Below are 18,388 nucleotides of genomic sequence, written 5' to 3'. Positions count from 1 at the left end.
GAGACACTGCATAGTTTAAAATCAAGAAGGGAGTGCGTCAAGGTTGTATACTTTCAGTATACTTATTCAGTCTGTAGCCTGAGCAGATTATCTGAGAAGCTAGACTATGTGAAGAACTTATTAACAACCTGTGATACACAGAGGACACAACTTTGCTTAGTGAAGGTGAGGATGACTTGAAGCACTTAACTGATGATGATTGAAGACTACAATCTGCAGTATGGATCACATCTCAATAAAAAGGAAACAAAAATTCTCACAACTGCACCAAGAAGCAGCATCACAATAAATGGAGAAAAGATTGAAGTTGTCAAGGACTTCATATTACTTGGTTCTACAATCAACACCAATGGATATCAGTCAAGATATCAGATGGCATATAGCATTGGGCAAAGCTGCTGCAAAAGACCTCTTTCAAGTGATGAAGAGCAAAGATATCTGCTTGAAGACTATGGTGTGCTTGACACAAGCAATGGTGTTTTCAATTGCCTCATATGCGTGTAAGAGCTGGACAATGAATAAGGAAGACCAAAGAAGAGTAGATGCTTTTGAATTGTGGTGTTGGCAAAGAATACTGAAAGTGCCATAGGCTGCTAAAAGGACTAACAAATCTGTCCCAGAAGAAATGCAGCCAGAATGCTTCTTGGAAGAGAGAATGGCCAGACTTGGTCTCATCTACTTTGGTCATGCTGTCAGAAGGGACCATTCCTGGAGAAGAATATCATGCTTGGTCAAGTGGAGGGTCAACAAAAAAGGGGGGAAGCCTTCAACAAGATGGATTGACACAGTGGCTGTAGTGATGGGCTCAGGTATAGCAAGGATCATGGGCAGAGGACTGGGCAGTTTTGTTCTGCAATGCACAGGGTTGCTATGAGTCAGAGATGATTTGACGGCACCTAGTAGCTCTAGTAGCATAGTGGCTAAAGCACTTGACTGCTAACCAGAAGGCTGGCGGTTCAAACCCACCAGCCACTCCTCGGAAGGAAGGTTGGGCAATCCTACTTCCGTAGTGATACTGCCTCGGAAACCCAAGGAGGGGTCGCTATGAGTCGGGGCCGACTCGACGGCACATAACAACAACAACAACAACAACAATAGGAGGAGCTCTGGTACCTTAGTGCCTAAGGCACTTTACTGCTAATCAGAAGGCTGGCGGTTCAAACCCAGCAGCCATTCCTTGGAAGAAAGGTTGGGCAATCTACTATCTGTAGTGATACCGCCTCGGAAACCCAAGGAGGGGTCACTATGAGTTGGGTCTGACTTGACGGGACATAACAGCAATAGGGTCACTCTGAGTCTGAATCCAGTCAATGGCAATGGGTTTACTTTTGGTTTGGTAGTAAATTAAATGCAAGATTTCAATCATTCTCCTGTGCCTGGTCTACAGGAAGTACTTAATGTTTATTGAATGAATGGTATACCACCATGTTGTAATATTACATAACCAAGTGCATATGAAATCAAGTTTAGGGAAAAATAACTCACAGGACACGTGAATTACATCTATAGAAAATCTATGGACGCATATTGTTACTAATAAGGAGCCAGAGAAAGCCATCTGTCACATTGCATGGCAATAAAAAAGCATCCTCATACATCCTCATTTTGATTCTCACCACCACCCTGAGAAGGACGCACGGGAAGTAATTATTAACTTGTTTTACAGGCCAGGAAACCAAGTTACAGAGGTCAGGAACTTTTGACCAGGGCGGAGCCAGGACATGGGTCCCGGATCCAGGTCCAGAGCGTCTTTCTTGCCACCACTCGGCAACTGTGATTGGCCTTGGGAGTCTTAATTTCCTTTCTACAGGGTCATTATATTTGTAAACAGAGCCTGGATACGCGAGCTGCCGGAATGGGGCAGGTGCTTGGAGAGGAGCAGGCGCCAGCGGCGGCGAACTAGCGTGGCACTGTACGCCGTGGCAGTCCTTGTCACCCGCTGCATCCGGCTCGGGCCCCGCGACCATAGAGTCCGGAAGTGTGGCCAGAGCGGCTCCCGGGGGTGCATCCCTCACAATTCTCGCCGCTGACCCGGGAGGGTCGCCGCCAGGCGGGCTGAATGGCCGCAGCGCTGGCGCTGAGGGTAGTCGTGGGGCTGGCGGCCGCGGCGCTGGCGGCGGTGCTCTTGGAACACTACGGCTTGGCCAATCCGCCTTCGCCACTGTCCCAGCCCCGCCGCTCCTGGAGCCCGCACCCCGCGCCGGGCTCCCGAGACAACAACATCTTCTGGGGTCTGCAGGTGACGCTACGCGAGCGCGGGGTTGGGGGCGGTGCAGAGCTGGCACAGAGACTTGAGCCGCTGGGCTTGTTTGGGCTCCACATCCCGGGCTGGGGGCCTCAGTCAGGTTGCAGCTCAGTCTGGTAGTGGCCCTGCTTCCCTTCGGTCATCCCTTGAGGGGGGGACGGTGGGATAGGGTGGTTGATGCATTGCATTCTTGCCCTTTTTTCCCTCCCCAGAGAGCCGCTTGGCCGCCCTTGCCATGCTGCTTTCTTCCTGACTCAGATTATCTCTGTTTAATACCTGCTTTCGGCAGATATCCGACATTCACTTGAGCAGGTTTCATGATCGAGGCAGAGCGGTAGACTTAGAGAAGTTCTGTTCTGAAACTATTGACATCATTCAACCAGCTCTCGTCCTAGCAACAGGTAGGGAAGATTGCCGTGCTGTCGTGTTCTTCTGTGGTTCTGAATGGTAGAATGCTGGCCAAGGCTGCAACTTTTCACTTTGGGGACACAGCCCCAGGTGAGCCCAGTGAGGTAGAGAAGTTGGGACGTTATAATTTCTTTTGCCTATGGATAACTGTGTCAAGATGCAAGTCAAACGATTTGCCATTAGCAAGGTTTTGTCAACACAGTAGAAGCAAAGTTTGTGATTCTCATGTCAGTGTGCTGTCTGGTATATTTGTGTCTATTTTTGTTGTTGTCTCAGTTCTGAATTTGAGAAAGAACTAGTGAAATCCCTTTAACTACAAATCAAAGGTTCTTTTTCTGCTAACTTTTCCAGTTTCTTCATATTATTAGTCAATGTGTTATTGTCAATTGTTTGAGGCTTCAAGTGACTTAGCACTTTTCATCATCCTTTGGTACTTCAGTGGCTTGAGTTCCCTAGAGTCTTCAAACCCCTAACCGTTTTCCCCCAAACTGTGATGGAGGAGGGGAAGCTAAAGGAGTGTTTATCTTGTCTCCTGGGAACTCATTTCCCACCCACTCTACTAAGACACTGCATTACCACTAATGCCCCTACTGATATGATGAAAATTAGTCCTCATTGTATAGAAGAGCCCCAAGTTCAGATGTTCTGTCTAGTTCCCTGAAATTTTGGTATTTCATTGTCCAAACTACGTCTTCTAGATTGCTTCTTGCTGTAAAACTAATACTTGCTTAGATCACATATCCTAATTTGGGGTTTGGAAAATATGGTCACCTTAGCTAATAGACACCTTCCCACAGTAATGGAAATTGTTTATGATTTTCATTTTATCAGAGTCTCATGATATATTTTGTACTGTTCTCTTCAAAGATATTTTTTCACAACCCACATCTACTATCCCAGAAGGTTAAGTAGGAGCTTGCTAACCTATAACAAAAAAATAAAGCCCTTGCTGAGAAAATCTTGTTATTTTAGATGGTTTGTCTTAGACATAGATGAACAAATAATGGGTAATGCTTATACATGTTGAGTACTTTACATGTCTTTGTTCCTTCAGTGTGCATTTTTATATTTACCCCCTCCCCAGGAATTTGTTTTGCATTGTGATTCAATTCTTGTATAAACTTACAGGAGACCTGACTGATGCTAAAACAAAGGACATGCTAGGATCCAGGCAGCATGAAGTAGAATGGCAAACTTACCAGAGTATTCTGAAGAAGACAAAGGTTATGGAAAAAACCAAGTGGCTGGATATCAAAGGAAATCATGGTAAGGGTCAAGGCACAGACATCTTTTTTTCCCCCTTTGTAAACTTAGATTCTCCAATTTAGATTGTAAATTTATAAAATGGGACATTGTAACAGGTTTCTAAGATACACAGAAGGTCACAACTCTGAAACTCAGCTATAATATATGAATGAAAAACTTCAGATGCCACTGTTAACCTTTGAGTTGAGAGTTCGTATGGTCCTTTATTTATTGCATTGAAGAAAAACTTCCATCAAAACCCATTCAGATCATGCTGAGCGAATTAAGTCAGTCACATAAGGATAAATGTTGTTTGATTCCACTTATGTGAAAGATCTAGAATAGGCAAATGTATATAGACCTAAAGTTATTCGTGGCTACTAAGGCTGCGTAGGAGGGAGGGGGGAAAGGGATACACTTCTTAGGAGACACTGACCATCTGTTAAGGTGGAAAAATTTGGAGGCTATTAGTGATGATGGTTGCCCAACATGATAAACATAATGTCACTAAATTATACATGTAAAGAATGTTGAAATGGCATATTTTTCACATACATATTTATCACAATGGAAAACAAAGAGTTTGTGGAAAGACCAACATCATAACATTGTGACCAACATCATAACATTGGGGAAAGGGGGGACACTGAAATGTGTGCATAAGATGTAGACAACAGAGGCAAATACTAGTATATGCACAATACTACATTACCACTAACACCAAACACCAGGCTATGGATAAATGCGTAGACATTTTCTTAAAAATAATAAAAATAAAAAAAATATAATAAAATAAAAAACAAACCAAAAATACCCATCCAGGCAGATGCTTAAAATAAATATACATTTTGCCAAGTGAAAAGAAGCCAACCCAAATGTCTACATACTGTCTGATTCCATTTATATGACATTCTGGAAAAGGCAAAACTATAAGCAGAGAACAGATTTGTGGTTGCAGGAGTGGGGATGGGAGGAAAAGTTTACTGCAAAGAAGCACCATGAGGGAATTTTTTTTGGGTGATGGAACTGTTCTGTGTCTTGTTTGTGGTGATGGATACTCAACTAATTGTCAAAACTCACAGAACTGTACAGCACAAAGAATGAATTTTGTTGTATGTAAATTAAAATCTAAAAATTGCCAACAAACCCAATATGCATGGGCAGATAAATGGATAATAAATACCATGTTTTAGATTATACCTGTTGTTTTAGTAAGGAAATTAACTCTTCTCCAAATCCTGATAGTAGATTTGTTTATTTTATCAAGGTTGTCTTTCTCATTAGTCAGTACAGCACTTCATTTGCTTATTGATTGCTGATGAGAGCTTTTTTATTTAGCTATCATTTTAAATGATCATTCTACCTGGTGAAATGTACAGCTATTGTCTTGATCAGAAAATAGCCTCTTTGTAAATAGTTCTAAGCAGTTAGGAAAGTTAAAATAGAATATCCGGCTTACAACTTTCTCTAGTATATTTACATCTCCCTTTATTTCCTGATACTAATTATAGGATCAAATTCTTTTGCAACAAAAATCAAATCTGTGTATATTAAAAACAATTTCCAAGCCAAGCTACAGCTTTCTTTATTCCAAGTAACAAATACCAAGAAAACTTTTGTGATCAAATATTTTTGATAGTCTACTGGAGTTCAGAGTAATGTAATTTGATTAATCTAGCCATAAAAAATTATGGTATGCATTTATATATTATGTTAAGACAAAGGAGGGAACTAATCTTTATTAATATTTAACTATAACCCAGAACTGTTCTATTTCTTAGCAAGAGGATTGCATATATGTTAATATTTCTTTTGGCCTAAATTTGACTGCTAACTAGAAGGCTGGCGGTTCAAACCCACCAGCCATTCCTCGGAAGGAAGGTTGGGCAATCTACCTCTGTAGTGATACTGCCTCGGAAACCCAAGGATGGGTCGCTATGAGTTTGGGCCGACTTGACGGCACATAACAACAACAACAAATTGGAATTATTCTCTAATGTTATTGAAAATGTAGTAGATTCTTAGAAATCAAAAGTGATAAATAATTTTAGTTATTTCAACTAGGCAGTCAAGCTCTGTGATATCACTGTATTTCTAGATAAGTGTTCTGTGATGTCTTTAACCTTACCACTTACCATTATATAACTCCTTTCCCACTGAATCTTTTTAAGATTTAGGAAGACAGTCTTTGTCCCTCTTATCTAACTGATAGGCTGTTTAGAAGCACTTGACCTCATCAGGCATGAGTCCACTCCTTGCTGGTTTCCAGAATCATATGATTAAAACAACAGAAACAACAACCCAATTTTATGACTTCAAGTTAGTTGATTTATTCTGAATTGTAATAATTCAGTATACCTATTTTTCTCCAGTATACTAGGTGCCTTAAATATGTTTCCAGATAATCTGAATTCTGTTAAGCTATGAAATTTTAAAAATTACCAGTTTAATTGATTGGTATTCTATCATTTAAAGTATTAAACATGTTTACTTTTCCTTTTTAATACAGATGCATTCAATATTCCAAGTCTGGAGAGTGTTGAGAATTATTACAGGTATGATAATGGACAAGACTGACAAGTATGTAGAGTTGTGTTACAAGGAGGGTGAAATTCAGTGAATTACTGAATTACTGAAAACATTTTTTAACAAATAAAATTTCTACATATTACCTCTGGTAATTTAAAAAAGGAAGCTTCTTTTGTGACAGATTCAGTTCTTTTTGTTTATTTGGACTTTTTCTTTCCTTTAATTCTTTTTGTTTCATATGCTTAATGCTTTTTGTTGACTAATGGTATATTCCATATATACTTTTTTCTCTTCTTAAATCAGAGCTTATCCGTCAATGTGCTGAGGTCAGTGGGTTTATGGAATGCTGAGATACTGATTCCCTCAGCTTCTGGGTGGCTAGAGAGCCCAGCTGGTCACTCTTTTCATTCCAGTATGCCATAAAAATATTTAAAAAAAATTTCTTTACATGTCTTGCATGTGAAAAAAGGCTAGGGAGTTTGAGTTAGAAAACCAGCTTCCTAGTTTAAATGAGTTGGGATTCTTCTTTTGGTTGTAATTTCACTTTCAGTTCCAGGCTATTCAATGGTTTTGTGATGCATTGTCAGTCAATCAAGTAGCATTCATTGAGAGTCCTTTGCTAGTTAGACACTGTGGGACATAGAAGAGCTAACTAATATAAAAAAATATGGTATATGCCTTAGTTTAGTTAAAGAAGGTAAGAATTGTTTCAGAAATAATTAGAAAAGGCAATGAAGGAATGGCTGATAAAATCCTAGATTATGTGGTGTACACTGTAATGGCTATGACAAATCAGTAAAGCTTATGAAATCAGATCAGCATATGGTGAATTTAGAGAAGACTTTATGAAGGAAGTGAACAGTACATCCAATCTTTTCTTCTTTTTTTTAAATTGTGATTTGGGTGAAAGTTTACAGAGCAAATTGGTTTTCCATTGAACAGTTCATGCACATTTCTGTTTTGTGACATTTATTGCAATCCCCACACTGTAACGGAATTCTTCCCACTTCTTTCCTATGCTCACCCTTTGCTACATCTTTTCTTTCCATTCCCTTCCACCTTCCTATCTCTATCCCTGGACAAATGTTGTCCTCTTGATCTCATATGGTTGATTATTCTAATGAGTGCATACCCTACTGATATTATTGTCCTCTTATCTATCATTTGGCTGACAGTTGAGTCACATGAATTAAGTTCAGTTCCTAGTTTGAAAGGTGTTTAAAGGCCACAGACTCGGAGGTCCAGTTTTCATCAGACCAGTAAGCCTGGTCTTTTTTAAGATTTTGAGTTTTGTTACACATTTTCCTCCACCGTATCTGGGACCTCTTAATGTGATTCCTTTTAGAGTGGTTAGTGGTGGTAGCCAGGTACCATCTAGTTCTTTGGGTTTCTGGGTCATGGAGGCTAGGGTTCACATACTCCATTAGTCCTTTGGACTAATTGTTTCCTGCATCTTTCCTTCATTCATCTTTGCTCTGGACAGTGTAAAGTACATGAGAAGAAGTCTCACCATCCTAGCTTCTAAGAGTATTCTAACTGTGCTTCTTCTAAGACAGATTTGTTTGTTTTTCTTGCAGTGATTGAAAATATCATGACTGGGTTAGGTGCACCTCAGTCCTCAAAGTGACAGCTTTGCTTTTTAACACTTTAAAGAAGTCTTCTGCAGATTTGCCTGATGTAATATGTTGTTTGATCTCTTGACTGTTGTTTCCATGGGCATTGATTATGGATCTGAATAAAATTATCCTTGACAACCTCAGTCTTTGCTCCATTTATATGATATTGTTACAGTTGTGAGGATTTTCGTTAAATTTATGTTGAAGTGTAATCCATACTGGAGGCTATAGTCTTTGATCTTCATCAGGAGTGCTTCAGGTCATCTTCACTTTCAACAAACAAGGTTGTGTCATCTGCATAGCCTAGCTTGTTAATGAGTCTTCCTTCAGTCCTGATGCTACATTCTTCTTCTCAGAAGTCCAGCTTCTGGGATTATTTGCTCAGCATACAGATTGAATAAGTATTGTGATTTTAAACCATAACGTATCCCCTTATTCTGTTCAAATAACTGTCTCTTGGTCTATGTACAGGTTCCTTATGAGTACAATTAAATATTCTGGAATTCCCATTCTTTGCAATGGTATCCATAAGTTGTTGTGATCTACATAGTTGAGCACCTTTGCATAATCAGTATAATACAGGTAAATATTTTCCTGGTATTCTCTGCTTTCAGCTACGATTGATCTGACATCAGCAATGATATTCTTTGTTCCATACCCTCTTCTGAATCTGGCTCAAATTTCTAGCAGTTCCCTGTCAAGGTACTGCTGTAACCATTTTTGCATTATCTTTGGCAAGATTTTTTTTGTGTATGATATTAATGATATCATTCGATGATTTCTGCATTCTGCTAGATCACCTTTCTTTGGAATGGGCACAAATATGGATCTCTTTCAATCAGTTGTTGTTGTCCAAATTTCTTGAAATAGACAATTGAGCACGTCCAGTGTTGCATCCATTTGTTGAAATGTCTCAATTGGTATTCTGTCAAGTCCTGGAGCCTTGTTTTGCATCAGTGCCTTCAGTACAGCTTGGACTTCTTCCTTCGATACCATAGGTTCTTGAACGTATGTTACCTCCTGAAATGGTTGAATGTCAGTCAATTCTTTTTGGTACAGTGACTCTGTATTTCTTCCTTTTTTTTTTTTTTTTTTGATGCTTCCTACGTCATTCAATAGTTTGCCCATAGAATCCTTCAATATTGCAACTTGAGGCTTGGATTTTTTCTTCAATTCTTTCAGCTTGAGAAATGCTAAGCATGTTCTTCCCTTTTGATTTTCTAACTCCAAGTCTTTGCACATTTTATTAAAATACTTTACTTTGCCTTCTTGAACCACCTTTTGAAATCTTCTGTTTAGCTCTTTTACTTCATCATTTCTTCCACTCACTTTTACTATCTACATTCCAGAGCAAGTTTCAGAGTCTCTCCTGATACCCATTTTAGTCTTTCCTTTCCTGTCGTTTGAATGAGTTTTTGCCTTCTTTTTGTATAATGTCCTTGATGTCATCCCATAACTGATCTGGTCTTCAGTCATTATTGTTTTCAGTGCATCAAATCTAGTCTTGAGATAATCTCTAAATTCAGGTTGGATATACTCATGCTTGTACTTTGGCTCTCATGGACTTGTTTTAATCTTTTTCAGCTTCAACTAGAACTTATATAAGAATAACTGATGGTCTTTTCCACAGTCAGCTACTGGCCTTGTTCTGACTGATGATATTGAGCTTTTCCATCCTCTCTTTGCACAGATAAAATCAGTTTGATACTTGTGTTTTCCATCTGGTGAGATCCATATATACCATCATTGTTAATATTGTTGGAAAAAGATATTGGCAATGAATAGGTTATTAGTTTTGCAAAGTCCTATGATGTGGTCTCCAGTGTCATTTCTGTCAACAGAGGCTGTATATTTCAGCTACCCTTCCTTCTTTGTTTCCAACTTTCGAATTCCAATTATCAGTAATTCATCTTGATTGCATGTTTGATTAATTTAGACTTGCGGTGTATAGCTTTTCTAGCCATAGTCTTTGTAACTCCCATTTTGCTGTGAGCAACTGAGTAGCTGCTTGTTAAAGTCATCCACCTGGGGCAGCTTGAAATAATCTTCTGATAAAGTTCACTCTCACTCTCAGGTGTGTAGAACTCTGATGTTGAGATTGGTTAGTTTTGCCACTCTGCCAGGCTCAAAATGAGACCTCCTAGAGGCAGAGAGGAGCTCTGGTGGCATAGTGCCTAAGGCATTTGACTCCAAATCAGAAGGTTGGTGGTCCAAACCCACCAGCCACTCCACAGTAGGAAGACTGAGCAATCTACTTCCGTAAAGATTTACTGCTTTGGAAACCCAAAGGGGGTCACTATGAGGCAGAATCGACAATCAACTCGATGGCAGTGAGTTTGGTTTTGGTTTAGAGGCAGAGAGGAATCTCTGACTGCTGGCTGACAGAGACGTGCTGCTGAGAGAGATGCACTGCTGAGAGGGAGACTGCCTGCTGAGAAAGACTGAGTGTGTTCCTGAACTTGAATTGCAGCCTGTTGTTGCTTCCCTAATAAATCCCATAATCTGTGAGTTCTGGTCAGCCACTGCAGCAAATTATTGAACCCAGCAGAGAGGTGGTGGTATCGAACCCAGCAGAGAGGGACAGCTGGTGTCAAGGTTGGTAAGAGGGTTGGGGGTGGTGGCATGTCTGTCATAGGAACAGGCCTTAGGCTGTTGATGGTGATTCTGTCTTCCTCTTGTGTAGTTAGAGGAAGTCAGAAGATACCGCCTCCCTACCCCTTTAGCAAGACTGCAGCAATTGGTAAAATTCTTCAATTTCTTCATGTTTAGTATTAGTGGTTGGTGCATAATTTTAATAAAATTAATTACAATTATTTAATAATTATTCAATGATATTGAGTATATTTTTCATAATGTGTCATCATTCTCATTTGGTTGTACCATTTCCAGTACTGTAGTTTCCCTGTCCTCTTACCTTCTCATCTTTGTTTTAGAGTAATTTTTGACTATTTAGTCTCCTATAGATTATTTTTTAAAGGTGCTTATTACTTAGGGATGATACTCTTTAAAGCCAGTCTGTTATTTAGCTAAAAGATGACTTCAAGGGATAATTTCAGTTTAAGGTTTAAAGTGTATCTTAGGATGATAGTTTCAGGGTGCCCTCTAGTCTTAACCAGCCCAGTAAGTCTGGATTTTTTAAAGAATTTGAGTTTTGTTCCACATTTTCCTTCTGTTCAGTATGTCTTTTTATGATTTCATTAAAACTTTATTGCTTTTTTTGTGTATGTTTTAGGAAATACTCTGCTGTGCATAGGGATGGTTCTTTCCATTATGTCCACAGTACTCCTTTTGGCAATTACTCTTTCATCTGTGTGGATGCCACTCTCAGTCCAGGGCCTAAGAGACCCTATAATTTCTTTGGAATTTTAAATGAGGTACAGTAAACAATCTTACTTCCCTTTGTAGCTTGTGTGTTGTATTTTTTCCTCCAACTTGTGGTTCAGTTACATTTATTTACATTTATTCTAGGTAAATGCTTGAGAAACACTTTATTGTGGTTACAGGTATGGCTAAAAGAAGTTACTGGCTGTATCAACACTATTACTTCTATCCCTGTTCTTTTGTTTTTTTAGCAGGCAAATAGAACTATGATTTTATTTCATAGAGTAAAGGGTATTACATGCTTAGCTTAGGAAACAGGTCAGCAGACCAACGCAGGGTTTTCTCCGTATACCACCACACCACCAGCTATCTGCTTTCGGCTTCGTCATTTCCCCCATCCACTGCTTCCTCATTTCTAGACAGGGAGCTGGGACAGTACATTCTAATGTCCCTCTCAGCTCTGAAATTCAACTCTAGATTAGACATCCACTGTATCTGGAGAAAGGGCATTAGACAGACAGCTATCCCTGTTCTTATTTCAAAATTTGGGAAATAGTACCTCACATTTTTTATTTATTCAATAAAAATTTATTAAATATGTACTAAAAGTAGGATGCACTTTGTAAGGTGTAAGGCATACAACTTTATGTATTGTATTGTATATTCCTAAGTCCCCATAACTACCATTTCTAAATAATCTAATTTTTTTAATAAGAGAAAGCCAGCCAGTAGATAAGTTTCTTTTAAAGTAGTTTTGACAAGGATAAGTGAACATTGTTGGTAGATTAAAACTGGAAAGTCGTATCTGAGAACTTTTCATTATTTCTTGGTATAACAAATGTCAAATCATTAAATAGTTAATGAGTGGTTTACCCATAAAACCAAAAAACAAAACACTGCTGTGGAGTCAGATCTGACTCATAGTGACCCCTCTTTGGGTTTCGGAGGCAGTATTAGTACAGAAGTAGATTGCCCAACCTTCCTTCTGAGGAGTGGCTGGTGGGTTTGAACTGCCAGCCTTCTTAGGCAAGATATATTGTTCCCGTATGTGAGAATGTTGTTGTGTTGTTGTTAGGTGCCATCGAGTTGGACCTGACTCATAGCGACCCCTCCTTGGGTTTCCAAGGCAGTATCATTATGGAAGTAGATTGCCCAACCTTCCTTCCCAGGAGTGGCTGGTGGGTTTGAACCACCAGCCTTCTGATTAGCAGTCAGGTGCCTTAGGCACTACACTACCAGACCTCCTACATATGTGAGAATACAAAGGTGATAAAATAAAATCCTCGGTCTCTTAGAATATTTAAACTAGTGGTGGAGTTTAAGATCTGTACTAACAGACATAACTATAACAAAGGGCAGAATTTGCTAAGTGCTGAAAGATGTTCAGAGTGGTATGAGGGTTCAGTATCAAGTAAACAGAATATTGATAGGTACATTGTGTTATATTAGGCATTTTATTCAGTGAAGGTATATTTTGTTCCCTATCTATAAGTATCTTTAGACAGAGTTGATTAACTATTATTTTAAATACTACTCCTTAGAATATTTTTGTTTGTTTATTTTTAAATTTTTATTGTGATTTGGGTGAAAGTTTACAGAGCAGATAAAACAGTTTTCCATTCACTAATTCATACACATTTTGTTTCACGACATTGATTACAATCCCCGCAATGTATAAGCAGTTATCCTACTTCCTCCCTGTTTTTCATTTCCATTCATCCTTCTATCCTATTCCTTTCTGCCTTCTGAAATTTGTCTCTGGGCAAATGCTGTCAAATTATGCCTCATAAATGATGTATGATCTCAAATGGTTGATTGTTCTAAGGCGTGCATACCTCCCTGGTGTTATGGTTCACTTTATAGGCCTGACAACTGTTGGGCTAAAAGTTGAACCACAGGGATGAATTCAGTTCCAGGCTTGCAGGGTGACTAAGGGTCATAGCCTCAGGGGTTCCACCAATCTGTCTGTGGTGTAGTGAATTCCTTAATATTGTTTCTCTACTCTAGCCATGGTCTTTGTTACTCCTGGCAGATGGCTAGGTGGAACTATGTAAATATGAGATGCTTTGTGTTCTACCCAGAGGTTTTGGATAGCTTGTTAGTAATGTAAATAAGGTACATGGCACCCTTGTGGGGGTGTGACCATGCAAATAATGTGTATAGAACCCTAACATGGGGATTGGTCAGGTTTGCCATTCCTCTAAGCTTAATATGAGCCATCCCAGAGGATGAAAGGGGGAATCTCACTACCATCAAGGCAGAAGAGCCAGGAGTGGAGCATATCCTTGGACCCGAGGTCCTTGCACTGAACCTCTCCGGAATAGAGATGGCAAAAAGATAGCAGCGAGATAGTAGAGAGACTGTGGCAACAGAGGCAGCAGAACCAAGAGACCAGCATGAGACTGCTGCCCATGGAGCAAGAAAGCTGAGTGCCTTCAGGCAGGAGGCTTGCTGGCAGAGTAGGGTGCACCTATCAGCAGAGGTAAAAGCACTTTGTAACACCTGCCTGAGTAGGGCAGAGGCCAGGCCAAGAGGCTGAAGGTCAGAGAGAGGTGAGCCTGCAAGCATGGCCAAGGGGAGGCTGTCCTGATTGAAAAAGTGTATCCCGAGAGTTCCTGAAACTGAATTATAACCTATTACTTCCCTAATAAACCCCATAATCAAGAATATCGTCTGTGAGTTCTCTGTGGCCATTGCAATGAATTATTGAACCCAGCAGAGAAGTAGAGAGTGCTGTGGGAAGAGGGACGATTGGTGTCAGAATTGATAAAGAAGTTTAGAGTGTGGTGGCATGTCTGACTTCTACCTTACAGGAATATGTCATGGGCTGATGCTGACAATGGTGATTCTGTCTTTCCCTTGTGAAGTTAAAGGTCAGATGATGATGCCTCCATGCTCTTTTCGCACTATCAGACCAGTAAGCCTGGTCTTTTTTTTATGATTTTGAGTTTTGTTCCACATTTTTCTCCCACTGTATTCAGGACCTTCAATTGTGATCCCTTTCAGAATGGTCGGTAATGGCCAGACGCCATCTAGTTCTTCTGGTCTTAGGGCCTTGGAAGCTGGGGTTCACATGGTCCATTAGTCTTTTGGACTAAATATTTCCACGTGTGTTTGATTTTCTCTATTCTTCTTTGTTCCAGATTAAGAGAGACCAGTAAATCGCACCTTAGAGGGCTGCTCACTTTTTGTTTGAGGTATAATTCAAGGATCATCTGCAGATTCCCAGGCCCCACCCCAGACATACCAAATTAGAAACCCTAGGGAAGGGCCAGGAATTTATTACTATAAACACTTTACAGATAATACTAATACTTATTTATATATGTACAAGTTATTTTTTAAAATCAACTTTATGAGGTATGATTTGTATGTAATAAAATACACTCATTTTAAGTGTAAGTTTTTGTTTTTGTTTTTTTTTTTCATTTTATTGTGATTTGGGTGAAAGTTTACAGAGCAAATTCTTAAGTGTATAGTTTGAAGAGTTTTGATAAATTTATCAAAACTGCCACCACAATCAAGACACAGAAAATTTCCATCACTCCAGAAAGTTCTCTTGTGCACTTTTCAGTATTCACCTAGTCCCAGGGAACCACTGGTTTTCTATTATTATAGATTTTTTGCTTGTTCTAGAATTTTATATAAATGAAATCATATAGTATATACTCTTATGTCTAGCTTCATTTACTCTTTTTCTCAGTATGTTTCTGAGATTGTAATATGGTGGCATCAGACCTCATCCAAATTCAGGAGGAGGAGAGAAGATTACCATTAGCCCAAAGCTGATCCCTGTGAGGTGGAGGCCAGACATACTTCCAGTCTCCAACTTTTTTACCATTTCAGACACCAGCCATCCTCCCCACAGCACCTTCTACTTCTCTGCTGAGTTCAGCAATTCCTTGTAATAGCTACATAAAACTTTGAGACATACTCATAATTATGGGGTTTATTAGGGAAGTGATAGGTTACAGATCAGGACCAACTTTGAAGTAACAGGAATAACTCAGAATACAGGATACAGTTCATCAATCAGGACAGCTTCCAACTTCTCAGTTCCTTAACCTGCATGCCTACAGGCAAGACAGGTCTCAACTTTCAGCCTCTGCCCTGCTTGGGCAAATGTTATAGCTCCAAGTTGGTAAGTATCCAGAGGTACCCCACTCCTCTATGAAGCCTCTTGCCCAAAGGCACTCAGCTCTCTTGCTGTGTGGGTTGGGAAGCCTACTACAGCTGTCTGCTTGTCCCATGCCACTGCCATCTCATGCTTCCTCCAAGGTTACAGTTCTCTGTGTCTCCTGGTTCTAGGAGGTTTTCAGTGTAGGGACCCTGGGTCCAAAGGATACACTCTGCGTCTGCCTTTTCTTCTTGATGGTAGTGAGGTCATCATCTACCTCTATGGGATAGGCTCTTTTAAACCTAATGGGATGTCAAAACTGACCAAACCCCTTGGTAGGTCACAGGTACTTTATTTGCATAGTCACTGTCCAATCCCTGCAAGATTTTATATACCTTATTTGCATAATCTTAGCTAATCATTTTGTTGGAGTTGAGACGATGGCTAGAAAAGCCATATAAAAGCAATTCACTGCACAGAGGTTTATCCATATTGTTTTGTGTATCAGTAGTTCTTTCCTTTTTATTGCTAAGTCATATTCTAGTGTATGGCTATGCAGCAATTTGTTGATTTTATCCAGTTTTTACTATTATAAGTAGAACAGCTATGAATATCAGGTACAAGTCTTTCTGTGGTCATGTGTACATTTGGTTTTACACGTTTAGTTTGTACAGACTCATTATTAATTGCAATGTGCTACACAGGGCTGAAAAAATTAGTGGTGACTTCTTTATTTTTTAGTTTCCTTTTCTATCAAATGGGGATAGTTAATCTGTTGATCACTCTTAAGATTAGATTTCAGCCTGAGTCGTAGTTAAAGACCCCTCCTTTTTTCTCCCATTTTAGAAACAAATGGAAGAGCTTTTGTTACTGGCCAAGGAAAGTAGTCAGAGCAACCATACTATTTGGTTTGGACATTTCACAACATCTACTATCCTTTCTTCATCACCAGGAATCCGGTCAATAATGAGGTAAGACAGGTTTCTAAAATTAAAATTGCTTTTAGACAGGCCTATGAGCTGAACACCTACACCAGGTAGATTCACTCCTTACAACAGTCAACCATGGGAGATCAAAAGGGAAACATTTGCACAGGGAGAAAGGTAGGGAGGCAGGAATGTGTAGGCAAGGACGACACAGGGAAAGGGTAACCACAGGGAGGAAGTGGGAGAAGAGCAGTTACACTGAGGGGAATGTACCTAGTGTCACAAAACAAAATGTGTATGAACCGTTGAACGTAAAACAAATCTGCTTTGTAAAATTTCACTCAAATCACAATAAAAAGTTAAAAAAAAATTGAAATACTTTTTCATTTGTTGATGTTGCTCTACATACCCTATATACCTTTCTTTCTTGGAAAGGCCTTTATATTAGTTTGGCATCGCAAATTATCCTTTATCACTTAATCCATTTATTTTTCATTGGTTAGTTCAGCTACAGCTTATTTGTGTGGGCACCTCCATACACTTGGTGGACTGATGCCTGTTTTGCACACTCGACACTTCCAGGGCACTTTAGAACTTGAGATGGGAGACTGGAAAGATAACAGAAGGTAAGGAAACTATCCCACAAAGTAAAAATGATACATGTAAGTTTTGTTAAAGCAAAGATAGAGTCTTATTGATATCATGGTTAATCTCAGTTAAGGAAAAACTTGTGGGTTTGTTGTTTGTTTTTTTTCTGGTCATGTGTGTATCTAGCAGTTTTTGTCTTAAGGGAAGACCTTGTCGCAGCAGTGATGTTTGCATATATTACACTGGATTTGGAATAGTATGTAGGAAGTAGTTCTCAAACTCTGGTATACACAAGAATTGTTGTTGTTGTTGTTAGGTGCCGTCAAGTCGGACCTGACTCATAGCAACCCCTTCTTGGGTTACCGAGGCGGTATCACTACCCAACCTTCCTTCCAAGGAGTGGCTAGTGGGTTTGAACCGCCAGCCTTCTGGTTAGCAGTCAAGTGCCTTAGGCACTATGCTACCAGGGCTCCCACATAAGAATTAGAGGAGCTCATTACAAATGAAAATTTCCAGGCCCAATCTCTAGAGATTTCTATTTTGTTTGTCTAGGCTAAGGCCCAAGAAACTGCATTTTTAAAAAGCCTACCAGGTGGTCTATGGACCATACTTTGAAATATATTAAAATTAGAAATACATAATTTCTTCCCTAATTTTATACCTACCATTCTAGTTATTATTATAAGATATTAGTGATTTCAGTTCTTTGACTATATGATAGTTGACTTGATTAAGGTTAAAGCCTTTCTAATAGAGAACATAACATTTTTTCTAATAGAGAACATAACATTTATTCAAATCATATATTAAAATATATATATATATATATATATATATATATATATATCTCCTGTTGCTGTCAAGTCTATTCCAATTCACAGTGGCCCTATAGGACAGAGTATCTTCCTACAGCCATCTAGTAGATTCTAACTCATAGTGACCCTATAGGACAGAGTAGAATAGCCCATAAGTTTTCCAAGGCTGTAAATCTTTATGGAAGCAGACTGTCATATCTTTCTCCTGTGAAGCAGCTGGTAGGTTCCAACTGCCAACCTTTCAGTTAACAGGTGAATGCTTAACTACTGTGCCATCAGGGGTCCATATGTGTATGTGTATATATGTGTGTATTTGTGTGTGTGTGTGTGTGTATAGATATAGACTTATTTATTTATTTATCCATATATTTTGAGAAGAACTATTTAAGTGAAATATTTTATCTAATTATAGTTGAGTATTATCTCATTATTTAGCTGTTATCAATTGCTATTTGATTTATTCAAACTTCAAACTCTGAAGATATAAAACATTCAATAAATATATATATTTTTTTTATTAGGATTTGGGTGAAGATTTACAGAGTAAATTCACTTTTCATACAGCAGTTCACATATAC

General features: G+C 39.2%; 1 protein-coding gene across 1 annotated transcript in view; it reads left to right on the top strand.

Moving 5' to 3' along the window:
* Positions 1–2,059: 2,059 nt before the first annotated feature.
* TMEM62 (transmembrane protein 62) overlaps positions 2,060–18,388 on the top strand; it is a 46,572-nt gene continuing 30,243 nt past the window's right edge. Inside the window, exons 1-7 of the mRNA XM_007935268.2 lie at positions 2,060–2,239; positions 2,535–2,646; positions 3,782–3,919; positions 6,408–6,453; positions 11,276–11,417; positions 16,328–16,452; positions 16,911–17,033. Of these exons, the coding sequence (XP_007933459.1) occupies positions 2,060–2,239; positions 2,535–2,646; positions 3,782–3,919; positions 6,408–6,453; positions 11,276–11,417; positions 16,328–16,452; positions 16,911–17,033 (866 nt within the window). The remainder of the gene's footprint in view (positions 2,240–2,534; positions 2,647–3,781; positions 3,920–6,407; positions 6,454–11,275; positions 11,418–16,327; positions 16,453–16,910; positions 17,034–18,388) is intronic.

The sequence above is a fragment of the Orycteropus afer genome, unplaced genomic scaffold (genome assembly GCF_000298275.1).
Source record: "Orycteropus afer afer isolate SDZICR_OR568_19922 unplaced genomic scaffold, OryAfe1.0 scaffold00026, whole genome shotgun sequence".
NCBI lineage: Eukaryota > Metazoa > Chordata > Mammalia > Tubulidentata > Orycteropodidae > Orycteropus > Orycteropus afer.
This window is presented reverse-complemented; position numbering and strand designations above follow the sequence as displayed.